Genomic DNA, 14,839 nt, shown 5'->3' on the forward strand with positions numbered 1-14,839 from the left:
CAGTGGAAAATCAACAATGCTGAATGCCATGTTTGGGTTACAGTTTGCAGTGAGTGCTGGCAGATGCACCAAGGGTGCCTTCATGCAGCTGATCAAAGTGTCAGAAGAGATGAAGAGAGACTTTAAGTTTGACTATGTGCTGGTGGTGAACACCGAAGGACTGCGTGCTCTTGAATTAGCAGGTAACGCCGCTCTTAACCACGACAATGAACTGGCAACATTTGTTGTTGGTCTGGGAAACATGACATTGATCAACATCTTTGGAGAGAATCCAGCTGACATGCAAGATGTTCTGCAGATTGTTGTTCAGGCTTTCATGAGGATGAAGAAAGTCAAACTTTCTCCAAGTTGTGTGTTTGTTCACCAGAATGTGACAGATATTTCAGCTGCAGAGAGAAACATTGAGGGAAAGAGACGCCTGCAAGAAAAACTGGACCAGATGACCCAACTAGCTGCCAAAGAGGAGGTTTGTGATGCAGAGTGTTTCAGTGACATCATTGCATTTGATGTGCAAAAAGATGTGAAATACTTTGCCCAACTTTGGGAGGGAAGTCCACCTATGGCTCCTCCAAATCCAGGTTATAGTGAGAGCGTCCAAGAGCTGAAGAACTTCATTCTCTCTAAAGCTTCACAGTCTGCTGGGATTACTCTGTCACAGTTCAAAAGCAAAATTCACGACCTGTGGAATGCCCTGTTGAACGAAAACTTTGTTTTCAGTTTCAAAAACACACTTGAAATTAAAGTGTATAGAAACCTTGAGGTTCAGTATGGGAACTGGACCTGGGTCCTGAGGAGCAACATGTTGGCCATTGAAAACCAGCTTCATACTAAAATTGAAAATGGAAAACTTGACAAGATTGAGCTCAGTTATCTTTCTAAAGAAATGAGCCGAACATATGGAGAAATCCAAAAAGAAATGTCAAAGCACTTTGATGATGACAGAGACAAAGAAATCTTGGTTCAGTGGCGAGGCACATTTGAAAGCAAAATCAAGGAGTTTCATGAAGAACAGGTGAGAGGAGTGAAAAGAAAACTGGATGAAGTTATCCAGCAGAAGAAGGCTTGTAAAAAGCTTGATGATCAGAAGACAGAGTTTGAGAACAAGCTGCTACAGAAGAGCAAAGAGCTCGCTCATCAGTTAAAACACAAGACACAAGATGAAGAGGAACTTAAACAGCAGTTTGACTCTGTTTGGAGCGACTGGGTGAGAGAACTAACTGCAGATACAAAACCTATTGAAGACATCAACTTGGTGGAAGATCAGTCAACTATCCTTCATGAGCTTGGTATTGAATGGGCTCTTATTGATGAATCCAAAAACAGTGGCAGATACAAAAACATATCAGGGGCTGGTGATTACTTTGATTATGTGACACTCACCAAGTATCAGGAGCGTTGTGACGAAAGTCAACAGCCTCAAGAGAGGGAAGGGGACAAAAGAGAAAAGGGGAAACTTAGACAAATTGGTGACTTTTTTTCAGAAACAGGTACAAAAGTATTAAGATACATTAAGGGGATTTTTCAGCATGAAGACGAACAACTGATCAGATCCCTGATTGATGATGTTGAAAAACAGTCACTTGATACAATCAAGAACAAACCTGTAGCTACAACACGCTACAGTCCAACTTATTTGCAAGAAGTTGCCAAAAATGTCAAAGAGAAAGTGACAGAATTTGAATCAGAGAGGAAATTTGCTCTGAAGAGAGAGTTTACAGTTGATCTCTTACTGTATGTGTTTGACAGAGCAGGGACTTGGCTTTCAGAGTCCCATGAGAAATTCAAGAAGAAGAATGATGCACTGATTTATTTAGAAAGCAAGAGGGATCAATATTATAACATTTTCAGAAGCTTCTGTAAAGGAAACTCTTCTGCTGTTGTACTCGGAGAACTGATCTGTGAAAAACTGAAGGTTTCCACTGTTGAGGCTGTCTGTAACAAGACAGTCATTGATCTAGCTGGAGAGATGAAATGCAGTTTCCCAGCATTCAATGGGAACAGAGTGAACCTGGAGAAACATGTGTTGAAGTCACTGGCAGAGAAAGAGGACTTCAGTGGTTTCATTACCTACATCCATCAACCAAGGAAACATGTGGAGAGGTTTATAAAAGAGGAAGTAGAGAAATACATCTTCACATCACACAAAGATAAAGCTCGGGATATACTCAAGAAAAATGTTGAAGACATGAAACAACATGTGAGTCAGGCTTTATTTACTGCAACAGAGAAAGTTAAAACCCAGAGAGGAGACACAGACATGTGGCTGGAGGAATTTACCAGTTCTCTAAAAGATGATCTGACATTTGATTCCATTTGTCCTGAAAACTTCAGAGACATAAACCGTTTTGAGTTTCTGAAAGAAGAGATAGAGAAAGGCCTTGAACCCATCATGAAGGAGATGAACAACCTCTCACTGAATGAGATGAATGAGTTCAGACTGAAGCCTGATCAGATCCTCATTGATCAGCTGTGCAAGTGCTGCTGGGTAAAGTGTCCATTCTGTGCAGCTGTTTGCACCAACACCATGGAAAATCACAGTCCTGATGACCACAGTGTCCCTTTTCATCGATCTGCTGCAATCAATGGTGTACAGTACAGAAACATAGATATACTCTCTGTTGAATTCTGCACAACAGATGTTGCAAGTGATCAAAGTTTTTACCCCAATTCGGATTCAGATGAAAAAATTCCCTATAAACAGTACCGAACTGCTGGACCAAGGTTTGCTAACTGGAGAATTACCCCTGATGAGTCTAATCTGACATACTGGAAATGGTTTGTGTGTCGATTTCAAAAACAACTGGAAGAACACTATAAATTAAAATTCCAGGGCAGAGGAGAAATTCCCAGAGAGTGGAGAAAATACAGAAAAGAAGAGGCGATTAAAAGTCTGGATGAAATGTACAAACTGTGAGTGAACAACACAACTACTCTGCTGAAAATGATGATACTTGTTTTCATGTGACTATTCATGAATCAAACTCCTATAAAATACAGAAGAATAATAGGAATTTGGAGAATGAGTGAGGCATAAAAACTAATGCTAATAATATCTACAAAGTTTTTAAGTGTGAACTTGTTGATATGAAAAATGTTCAAATGAATGTAAAGCAGAACACAATGTTTTTTTCTTTGTTTGTTCTTGAAGAGAGAGAAAGAGAAATTATGAAACTCATGCATGTATCAATATTAATGAATATTTTTAAGTTTTATTAAATGAAAATACATGAAATCTGAACTTCCTAAGTTCAGTGATCATGGAAAGATGAGTGAGAAGGTTGATGAGAGATGTTGTCAGATGATCGACTTCTTACAACAAAGAATGGAGGGTATATTTCTTTAACCTGTGTAATTCATTTCTAAAACTTAAATCTGAAAATCCTGTTTAACAAGTTTTGCCTGTTTGTATTTTTGTAAGTCTTTACATTTTAAGTTGAATCATGTTAACTGATCCAGGATGCTTTATGTTGAAGACGTATTTGAAGTGTTCAGCTGTGTTATGTTAATCTCATTTAAAATAATCTGTCATTATATCTACAGCAGCATGAGTTTTGTTGTTTTGTTGTCAATGTGAGGAAAATATTTCTAAAAGATTTTATCATTTATTAAACTGATCATTCAGTGACGACACAAAAACACCTGTTGACTTTAACCTTTCATGTTATTAATGAGCATAATAAAAATAACTACATCACATCTGTTGAAAGACCATGTTTCTTTTTTGTTTCTTAAATGACAAAAGTTTTAGTTTCCACCTTTGAGATCTGACATCTGTTTGTAGAAGACCCCACCTTTTGTATCTGATCCATGGTTCATAGTAAAATCATCTTCCTAACTGTTTCTATTTGATAAAACTTGAAAATCACCTTATGTCTATTTGACTTTGTCTCAACATGATAAGAAAATCCCACATGGCTCTTAAGCTTTCTGCTACGTTGTCTGCACATAGGTGTCACGCTTCTGTTCTCTGACTGATCATTTTTCTATCCCAGTTTCCCAGCATGTATGTTTTCAGTCACAGATGACATCAAATGCAGGCAGCAGTAAAATCCAGTTACAGATTGTGACTTCTGATGTATCTGAGATGATTTCTAAAACAATTTTTCACAGGGAGTCTCAGTCTGTTCCTCTGTTTGTATGTGATCTGGTGCCTTAAAGGAGAACTGCCACAATTCAGTATTGCACCTCTGTTAAGTTTGGGGACTCAGAAGAGAAAGACTTTAAAAAAGAGATGGTCAAAAGCAGCAGAGGCCAAGATGTTCCGACTTTTTGTCTTTAGTTTGCATCAAGCTCCAAAATCACTGTATCCTACATTTCCCATACTGCAACTCAAGTGTCTCTTGCCTTGTAGATGCCCACTTCTTTCAAACCCCACACCTCAAGCTGGACATGTCGGTTAAATGTAGAGTACTATAAGTTTGGATGAATGGGGTTTAAATAACTTTAGCACAGTTAGAAAGGCTAGAAACTAGCATTGGTTGCCACTATTAATAGACCAGATCTTGCCTGTCATAACGGTTCACCAAAGTGCATTACTATATACATTATTATTATATGACTGTTTTGTTACTTCACTTCTGATAACGTTAAGTTGAGTCTTTATTATCTAAAAGTACTCACCGAAAAGTTTCTTACGGTCTAAATTTACAGAAGCTTGACAAATTTACTCCGTTGCAGTTCCTCATTGTGGCCACTGGATGGCGGTAAAACTCATGTACATATACGTGGAAAACATTACATGGGCTTTGTATTGGTTAAAACAAACAAACGATGCATCAGTAAAAAAAAATCGGTATGAATTTATTCATTGTCTCCTTTGGATAAAGAAAGGTTAATATTTCTGACTGCTGACTGTGTTCACTTGTAGAAAATAAAAATGACATTAGCCATCCTCAACAACTTCCGGTATGTTACCGGAAGTGACCTATTAAAGTAAACAACAAGCTGCCGGTGGATAAGGACATTCAGATAGCTGCGACTAAAGTGAGCTTTTTTTTTTCATTTTAAAAGGATATTTTGCTTTTCATGCAGAGGAAGGGGCATTTGTATGAGAAACTGGTGCGACCTCTAATAAAGATAAATCGGGGTGTTTACGTTTCTGAACCTGCCAGTAAAGTGGAACCTGCAGTAGCCTACAGTAGCTAGCAGCTAAGTAGCAAGCGTCAGCCAGTGATATTCTTGCTATTAGCTTCTATCGAGTTATTTTCTCAAACTTTAGATACATGTATTTCCCTGCAGAGACATAATACAACTGTTTTTGCACAGGTAGAATATTCCTTGTGACAAATAAACTTAACCTCATGTGTAAAACTGGTGTAATGCCCCTTTTATTGGATTGTTGCTCTCTGTATGAAACCATATCTGAAGTTTGTGACACTATTTGTGAGAAAATATATTTCAAAGTCAGGATCTGGTTACATTTTATTACACTGACCCTCAGAGACAACATAACAAAACCACATACTGAATATACCATATACTGAAGAGCTACATCTCTTAATGATTAATATTTCTTACAGTAACTGATCAAGACTCGGTCTCGTCTTGAACCAAACTGATGACCACAGTCTGCATGTGTTAAAGCAGCTGTATCTTTTAGCAGATTTTGAAGGAAGTCGGTTTGAAGTCCCCTGTGACTCTGATGTAGCTGATGACATCCATGCCAACACGGTTAGGGAACTGGACTTCCTGTCCATCAGGAAGCTCCACCTCAAAAACACGTCTCCCGCCATCTTCAGTACAATCTAAAACCAAAATTAATTTTTTAATAGAAACACTCTGACACATATGAAACTAAAGCTTTCCATGTGGCAGGGTAAGTGAACAAATATACGTATTTTTTCTTCAAGCCATAAGCTTTTCAAAAATGTCCTCACCAAAATTTTTTACAGCACTTTTCATGAAGTAAACGCATCTTCTCTTCCTTCAGTTCTACTCCCTCACCTTGATGTCTGCGCCTCTCTGTAAGGGGTTGTGTATTTCCTGTTTCTTGTCACCCCAACAACCAGCAGTCTTTGAGTTGCTAATGGAAGATGTAGGACGATAGTGTTGGTACATTGATTCCATTTGTTCTCAAAACTTCAGAGACATAAATCGTTTCTTCACGCACTTTCTTAAAGAAGAGACAGAAAGGCCTTGAACCCATCATGAAGGAGATGATCAGCCTCTCATTGGATAAGATGATAAAATTCAGACTGAAGCCTGATCAAATTCTCGTCGATCAGCTGTGCAAATGCTGCTGGGTAAAATGTCTATTCTGTGCAACTCTGGGATCAATGGATGGCAATATAGAGACACAGTGGAACTGGATGTTGTCTTCTGCGCAACAAATGTTGCAAGTGATGCACATTTTTCCCCTTATAGTTCAAAAGCGAGATTCCATATAAACTGTACTGAACTGACCGAATCACTGGTCCAGAGTTCAAAAACTGGAGAATTACCCCTGATGAGTCCAAACTGACATAATGGAAATGGTTTGTGTGTCGATTTCAAAAACAACTTGAGCAGCACTATGAATTAAAATTTCAGGGCTATGGTAAAATTCCCAGTGAGTGGCAAAGACTCTCCAAGAAACAAGCTATTAAAAGTCTGGATGAAATGTACAATCTGTGAATGAACCAACACAACTACGCACCTGAAAATCACAATACTTGTTTTCAGGTGACTATTCATGAACCAAACTCCTATAGAAGGACATTCACAGACTTTTATTGATTTTATCATTGACTGGTTGTTTTTTATTTAAGTAATAAAATGTGGATAGTAAATGAATCATTACAAATTACAACATATACCATATGATTGCTTTATTCATATTAATTCTTAAAACACAGAGCACAGAAGAACAATAGTAATCTGGAGAACAAGCAAGGCATAAAAACCCATACATTCATATTAATATTAAATCAGTGTGTCCTCTACAAAGTTGGTTAGTGTGAAATTCTTGATATAAGTTTCCATGAAGGTGAAACAAAAGAAAATATGTTGTTTTTTATTTGTTCTTTTTTGAAGTTTTATTAAATCAAAATACATGACATTTGAAGTTCATTGAACATGATTATGAAAAGGTTGATGAGAGACATGTTGTCAGATGATCGACTTCTTACAACAAAGAATGTTTATTTATTATTTCTTTAACCTGTGTAATTCATTTCTAAAACTTAAATCTGAAAATCCTGTTAAACAAGTTTTGTCTGTTTGTATTTTTAGACCATGTTTCTTCTTTGTTTCTTAAATGACAAAAGTTTTAATTTCCACCTTTGACATCTGACATCTGTTTGTAGAAGACCCTATCACAGTTTCCCAGCATGTATGTTTTCAGTCACAGATGACATCAAATGCAGGCAGCAGTAAAATCCAGTTACAGATTGTGACTTCTGATGTATCTGAGATGATTTCTAAAACCAGGTTTCACAGGGACTCTCAGTCGACTGTTCCTCTGTTTGTATGTGATCTGGTGCCTTGAAGGAGAACTGCCAGGTAACACACATTTTTCATAGAGGGCTTCAATAGTAATGTAGAGGCTCATTGGCTGAGTTCAGCATTTTAACTTGTCATAGCATAAACAATATAATGTATATCCTTTATAAAAGACTCACATTTTAACCAAATCTGATCTATTTTAACCTAAATATCTTTTCATCTTCAACACAGTGCAACAACAACAGCTGTTCTCCACAGACAGCTGGAACGGAACATCTAATGTGGCGTGAACATTTAAACAGGATCCAGTTTAAGGAGTTTATTTCCACAGTTCAGGAAGTTCACTGGTTCTTGGTTGTCTTTGTTCTCCTGGTTTGGAGGAAAGGGCTTGCATACAGATGGGTGGGGTTATATAACCTCTGGGTGTGGTCAATGGGGTGACAGGTGATTTGCAGGCAGGTATTTGCAGGTGTTAGACTTGTGATTTAACACGAGAGTTAGAATGAAGTCAAATACATTACTGTCCAAGTGAACGTCAATCCTAAGTGTTCGAAACTGTCTGTGAAGAACAACTGTTGTATTACTTGCCAGAAGAAAATGAGACTTACCAAAATAAAATACAAACGAATTGTGTCTTTATTTCTGTCACTTTTATTTGAAGACAATATCAAAAATCTAAAATACTTCAAATCAAATTAACATCAATGTATAATTGTTTCGAGATGGATGAAGCTGTATTTGTTTCTTTCCTCTCAGTCTAGATCATCACAGAATGAGCAGCTTAATTTCACTTTCTCAGATCGTCAGGCCTCTCACATCACATCTGATTTGTTCAGAGCAGGTGGGGGGAGGGGTTTGTGAGGGGCGACCCAGAATAAAATCTTCTGATCAGTGTATAAAGCCTAGTAACAGTAACAGTAACAGTTTGGATTCATAATAAGACAGGTTCATCTACACGGATCAGATTGAGCTGAGCAAACACAAAACAAAGGTGAGTTTGTACGTTTCTATAATGTGTTTGTGTAAATATGTAAAAATCAGTGTATGTACAGTTTTTATAACAAACATTGACTGTTTAAACTCAAACCTCAGTTTCTTACTTTGATATTTGTTCTTTAAATCTTGACTGCTCTGTGTTGAAGAGGTTTTATTGTGAACGCTTGCTGTGCAGAGACACGTTTAATTTATCTTGATGTCAGATTTGATCTTTTTTCATGAGTTGAACTCACAGCTGAAATCTTGATCTTGAATCTTCATTCCTGTTTAAATCATGGATACTGTGCACATGATTCATAAACATGCTAATTACAGTATTAAACAGTATTAAACAGAGGTGGAAGTTGTACTTTGTGAAGTGTGATCGTCTGAACTGCGTGTGGGAAAATATTTAGTACTTTCACTTTTGATGCGGTTGAACAACAGTTTGTCTGAGACACAGTGGTTTAGTTTTCACAAGGAGGGGTTGGTGTGACATGCATGCTGGTTGATAAAGACACATTTAAGAAGAAAAATGAAATCTGAAGTCAAATAAAATTCACCGTGAACAGAATGAATAGATGTTGGCGATTAGACCCCATCAGGAAGTGGAGCAACAATGGTGAAGATTATAGTTAGACTCGGAAGGAGTGCAGGAGGAGAGCTAAGCTAAGCTTCAGTTCCCTTCTCTATCATTCGCCATTTTGAAAATGTCATGTTTGCTCACTTTGAAATTATTTCAGCAAAATACACAGAAAATTCTCACTTGCATTTTATTTTAAGAGAAAATGTTTTACGATATTTACAACATTTCTCCTGCAGTTAAATCTTCAAGATTTTGACCAAAGTATTTTATGTTAGACTTACTTTCACAAAGAGAAGAACTAGGTTTTATGTTCTCCTGATCAAATCATTTTCTGAGTCAGTTTGAATAGTGTCGTGCATTTTCCAGTAATAGTTAATTATCACTTTTGTCTGAATGGCTCTTCTGACTGTAAAGATGAGCAGCTGATGAGATGGAGGTGGAGAACCATGATAACACAGCAGCAGGAGGAGGAGGAGGAGGAGAGTCTGTAATATCATCTGTCACAGATGACAAAGGTAATCTGAAACTGACAATACAAACAGTCATAAATTAAGAATTGTTGACAAACCACATATTGTTTTCATGCTGATCTTGTTCAATCTGAGGAAAGTTCAGCTCAAAACAAGGTAAAGATCAGTCACCATCATACAGCTGTATTTATTCTCACAGTATCCCTTTTTTAAAGTCATGTCATCATTTACCACAAGTGAGTCCTTCCCTAAATCTGAAATTATAAAACTTTTCATAACACACACAGTGTCCACACTGTCCAAACATCAGACCTTTGAAATGATGTTTTCTTCTAGAACTGAGCAGGTTTTCATTTCACGAGCTTCTTCATGTTTGGCAGTGGATGAATTAACTTGACAAAACTTTAACAAAGAAAGCTTTTTTATTACATTGATATCCCACCTGCAGACATGTACACCTTCACATTAATGTGATGACAGTTTAACACGCTGGTCTCACGTCTGAATAACCACCTTGGTCACTTTAATGTGAAAGTCACAACAGGAATCTTACTGGGTCAGACCTGCTAACATTTCAGTGGCTGCAGAATGATGCACTTTTCTTAGTTTTGGTTTCCTGATGAAAACATTTTAATCTCAGTGGCTCTAACCTGGAGAACTAATCCTGACATGAAATCAATTATTTTATTTATTAGTCTGATTCATTGACTGAACCTGGTGGAGCTGAACATCCAGAGCAGAACGATACCACCAAAGACGTGGGCCACAAATCCCACAAAGAAGAAAAGACGGACTCCTCAGTGTTTCATCAAAGTCAAACAGGTGAGATTTTAATATTTCTGATCATATAGGGCCCTGTAATGCCCCGTTCAGATCTGGTATTAACATCTGTCTCGGATTATCTGCTTGTTGTTACATTACCCTGCAGTAAATCATCTGGAGGAGAGAGCAGCTACAACACAGGTAAAGGTGAGATCTTTTCATCCTCTGTAGTCACTGTCATACAGCAACATTTCTTTTTCAAGCTTCCTGTTTTTTTATGAGGTCAGGTTAAAATCTAGCACAAACACCTGTGACCTCAACTAAAGATTGGAGCTTTTGCCTTTTTACTTTAGACTTGAACAGTGTTTGACTCCACAAAGCTCCTGGTTTGACACTGGATGAGTGAAGCTGAAGACACTTTTACTGAACAGTTTACTTTCTTCTCCCTAAAATACAAACCTACTTTACAGCATTTAGTTTCTGCACATGGTTTCCTTTACTTTTATTTTAGGTTTTGTTGTACTCTGAATAATGTACCACTGTTCTTAATCTCAATGGTTGTAACCTATTTATTTTAAGATTAAATTGAATTAAATCGCCTGTTTTCTCAGCGTGACTCAGTTAATGATGGAAAACACTCAACGAAGAAGAATGACAACACAGCGAGAGGAGGAGAGTCTGAAATCAAGTCTGTTCCATCTGCAACATGTGAGAAAATAATTTGTTTATGAATTATTTTATTTTGCAATAATACAAAAACCTCCAAATTCAGATAAATTACTTACTAACGTTCAAAATCATTTACAGTGAACATTAGAAGAATGTATTGATTCAACTCTGGCTCATTGTTGTCTTGCAGGCACCTCAGATGTGGATATGAGTGGAAACAAGGATGAGGTCAGAAAATACAAACTTCACAAGAACTTGAGGACTTTTTACTTTATAACTATATGATGTTACCATTTAATTTACATACAGTAAATGGTTATTTATTATTTCCAACAGTCAGTGAAGATTTCTGAAGAGAAGAATAGAAACATGGAGTATCAAAGAGATCTTGAAACACTGCTTCACAGACTTCACCTTCAAGACAAACAGAAGTTATCTCCAGCAGATTTTCTTAAAATAGGTCCACCAGTGAAACAGGACCATGAAACATCTGAGGAAGATCTAGCTCAAACTTTTCTTCAGAGGTTGATGATGTTAGACTACAGAGCCAGATATATTCCTGTAAGACAAGACAGAGCTGAGGTGAGCCACTCAAATCCTGTTCCAGAGTCTGAAACTGTTGAGATAGACGACACTGACTTTGATGCTCTTTTTAGCACCAACGTTGACTATGATCAGTCAGATCAGACTCATGTTCATCCGATGGACGTTCAAATTGCAGTATTTCACTGCTCAGACAGCTTCCTTAAGCAGAACATGATGACAAAGCTGTCACAGTGTCAGTACGCCTTACCTTTGCTTGTTCCTGACCCAGTCACACTGGATGTTGAGTGTCCTCTGTGGACATTCAGACAAATAAGAAAAACCTGGAAGACAACTCAAGTCAAGGATGATTCTAACATTGTCACCATGAAGAGTTTGCCCATCTGCAAAGCTGAGACACCCATGGTGTCATTTTTCCGCCTGGGTTCACTGTCAGTGTCTAAATCTCAGCTGATGAACACTTTGATCAACGAGCGTCACAACACCTTCTTCCACAGAAACTGCCCAGGTAGCACCAGATCTCGCCTTTTGATGGATGGTGTGGCAGAGATTGCCTGGTACTGTCCTGCTGGAAAACCCAACGATGCCTTCACTGACTGCACTGCCTTCTGTAATCTTCATGGTGATGCTCTGTCGATTGAAAAACAGCGTAAGATACTGACTGAAAAATCTTCAGTCAATGTTGTTCTGTTACCAACTCTGAAAAAAGGTGACAAAAGTAATGAAGTTATCTCAGATCTTCTGAAGTCTCCAAAGCCTCTGATTTGTCTCATTACTGATAATGATTGTGGTGCAGTTCAGATGAAAGAAGGAAAATATAAAATGGGTCTAAAAGACAGAAACCAGTCAGATGTTTCTGAAGAACTGAAAAGGATCATTAGAGAGATCTTGTCTGGATCACAAACATCCTTCCAGCTTGAAACCATGGCCGAGGTCTCTGGGATCAGAGTGGATGAAGAAGACACAGTCTGCCAAAAAGGGAAATCTGTTGCTATGGAAACAGTGAATTTACTTCAGGGAATGGAAATTTCAGAAATCAAAGATAAATTCCTCCCTTGTCATGGCCGACTGTGGCATGAGTGGTGCAGAATAAAGAAAGAACTGTATCACCTCAAAGGAAACGTTGAGAAGGACAAAAGTGAAAAGCAACAGGAACTGATGAAAATACGAGAAGAACAATGTGATGCTTCCTGTAGTGAACTGGTGAAGTTGTTCATTGAAAGTCTCTCATCTTTGCCATCAATAGACTCAGATCTTAATAGACGCCCTCTCCACAGATGATCTCATGTCAATTCTCCAAAGCTATGATAAGAAGTGGTCTGAGGTCTTGGATCTGAAGAAGAAACGTGACAAACCTGATCTGCTAAAAAGAAAACAAACTGAGCTTGAACAAATATCAACAAAACTACAGTCAGCAACTTTTGGCTTGGAGCACATCTTTAGAGAAATGGGGCAGATCTATGAAGCCCATAAATCTCTGCGGAAACAAACAAAGAAGAGTCGGACTGACTGGTCTAAATACCCTGAGCTGGCTGCAGACCTGATGATATCAGGACATCCCATGGAGCTGATGGATGGTGATGCAGGTCATGTGCCTTTGACATGGATCTCTAGTCTTTTAAAGGAAGTCATCAAGAGACTGGGTGACCAGAGAGTGTTTGTGTTGTCAGTTTTGGGCTTACAAAGCAGTGGAAAATCAACAATGCTGAATGCCATGTTTGGGTTACAGTTTGCAGTGAATGCTGGCAGATGCACCAAGGGTGCCTTCATGCAGCTGATCAAAGTGTCAGAGGAGATGAAGAGAGACTTTAAGTTTGACTATGTGCTGGTGGTGGACACTGAAGGACTGCGTGCTCTTGAATTAGCAGGTAACGCCGCTCTTAACCACGACAATGAACTGGCAACTTTTGTTGTTGGTCTGGGAAACATGACATTGATCAACATCTTTGGAGAGAATCCAGCTGAGATGCAAGATGTTCTGCAGATTGTTGTTCAGGCTTTCATGAGGATGAAGAAAGTCAAACTTTCTCCAAGTTGTGTGTTTGTTCACCAGAATGTGACAGATATTTCAGCTGCAGAGAAAAACATGGAGGGAAAGAGACGCCTGCAAGAAAAACTGGACCAGATGACCCAACTAGCTGCCAAAGAGGAGGTTTGTGATGCAGAGTGTTTCAGTGACATCATTGCATTTGATGTGCAAAAAGATGTGAAATACTTTGCCCAGCTTTGGGAGGGAAGTCCACCTATGGCTCCTCCAAATCCAGGTTATAGTGAGAGCATCCAAGAGCTGAAGAACTTCATCCTCTCTAAAGCTTCACAGTCTGCTGGGATTACTCTGTCACAGTTCAAAAGCAAAATTCACGACCTGTGGAATGCCCTGTTGAACGAAAACTTTGTTTTCAGTTTCAAAAACACACTTGAAATTAAAGTGTATAGAAACCTTGAGGTTCAGTACGGGAACTGGACCTGGACCCTGAGGAGCAACATGTTGGCCATTGAAAACCAGCTGTACAACAGAATTGAAAATGGAAAACTTGACAAGATTGAGCTCAGTTATCTTTTTAAAGAAATGAGCAAGACATTTGGAGAAAAGAAATTACAACTTACTTTGATGATGACAGAGACAAAGAAATGTTGGTTCAGTGGCGAGGCACATTTGAAAGCAAAATCAAGGAGTTTCATGAAGAACAGGTGAGAGGAGTGAAAAGAAAACTGGATGAAGTTATCCAGCAGAAGAAGGCTTGTAAAAAGCTTGATGATCAGAAGACAGAGTTTGAGAACAAGCTGCTACAGAAGAGCAAAGAGCTCGCTCATCAGTTAAAACACAAGACACAAGATGAAGAGGAACTTAAACAGCAGTTTGACTCTGTTTGGAGCGACTGGGTGAGAGAACTAACTGCAGATACAAAACCTATTGAAGACATCAACTTGGAGGAAGATCAGTCAACTATCCTTCAAGAGCTTGGTATTGAATGGGATCTTATTAATGATTCCAAAAACAGTGGCAGATACAAAAACATATCAGGGGTTCGTGATTACTTTGATTATGTGACACTCACCAAGTATCAGGAGCGTTGTGACAAAAGCCAACAGTCTCAAGAGAGGGAAAAGTTCAAAAGAGAAAAGGAGAAACTAAGACAATTTGGTGACTTTGTTTCAAAAACAGGTACAAAAGTATTAAGTCACNGGAGCGTTGTGACAAAAGCCAACAGTCTCAAGAGAGGGAAAAGTTCAAAAGAGAAAAGGAGAAACTAAGACAATTTGGTGACTTTGTTTCAAAAACAGGTACAAAAGTATTAAGTCACTTTAAGGGGATTTTTCAGCATGAAGATCAACAATTGATCAGATCCCTGATTGACAATCTTGAAAAACTGTCACTTGATACAATCAAGAACAAACCTGTAGCTACAAC

General features: G+C 38.2%; 1 protein-coding gene and 1 pseudogene across 1 annotated transcript in view; both read left to right on the top strand.

The window, feature by feature from the left end:
* The window catches only part of LOC111230339 (interferon-induced very large GTPase 1-like), a 7,333-nt gene extending 1,585 nt beyond the window's left edge, over positions 1-5,748 (top strand). Inside the window, exons 2-3 of the mRNA XM_022757033.1 lie at positions 44-182; positions 5,603-5,748. Coding sequence (XP_022612754.1) covers positions 44-182; positions 5,603-5,748 — 285 coding nt within the window. The remainder of the gene's footprint in view (positions 1-43; positions 183-5,602) is intronic.
* Positions 5,749-10,390: 4,642 nt separating this feature from the next.
* On the top strand, positions 10,391-14,593 carry LOC111230340 (annotated as a pseudogene).
* Positions 14,594-14,839: the final 246 nt, after the last annotated feature.

This window comes from Seriola dumerili, unplaced genomic scaffold (assembly GCF_002260705.1).
Source record: "Seriola dumerili isolate Sdu_G_001 unplaced genomic scaffold, Sdu_1.0 BDQW01000262.1, whole genome shotgun sequence".
NCBI classification, from domain to species: Eukaryota; Metazoa; Chordata; class Actinopteri; order Carangiformes; family Carangidae; genus Seriola; species Seriola dumerili.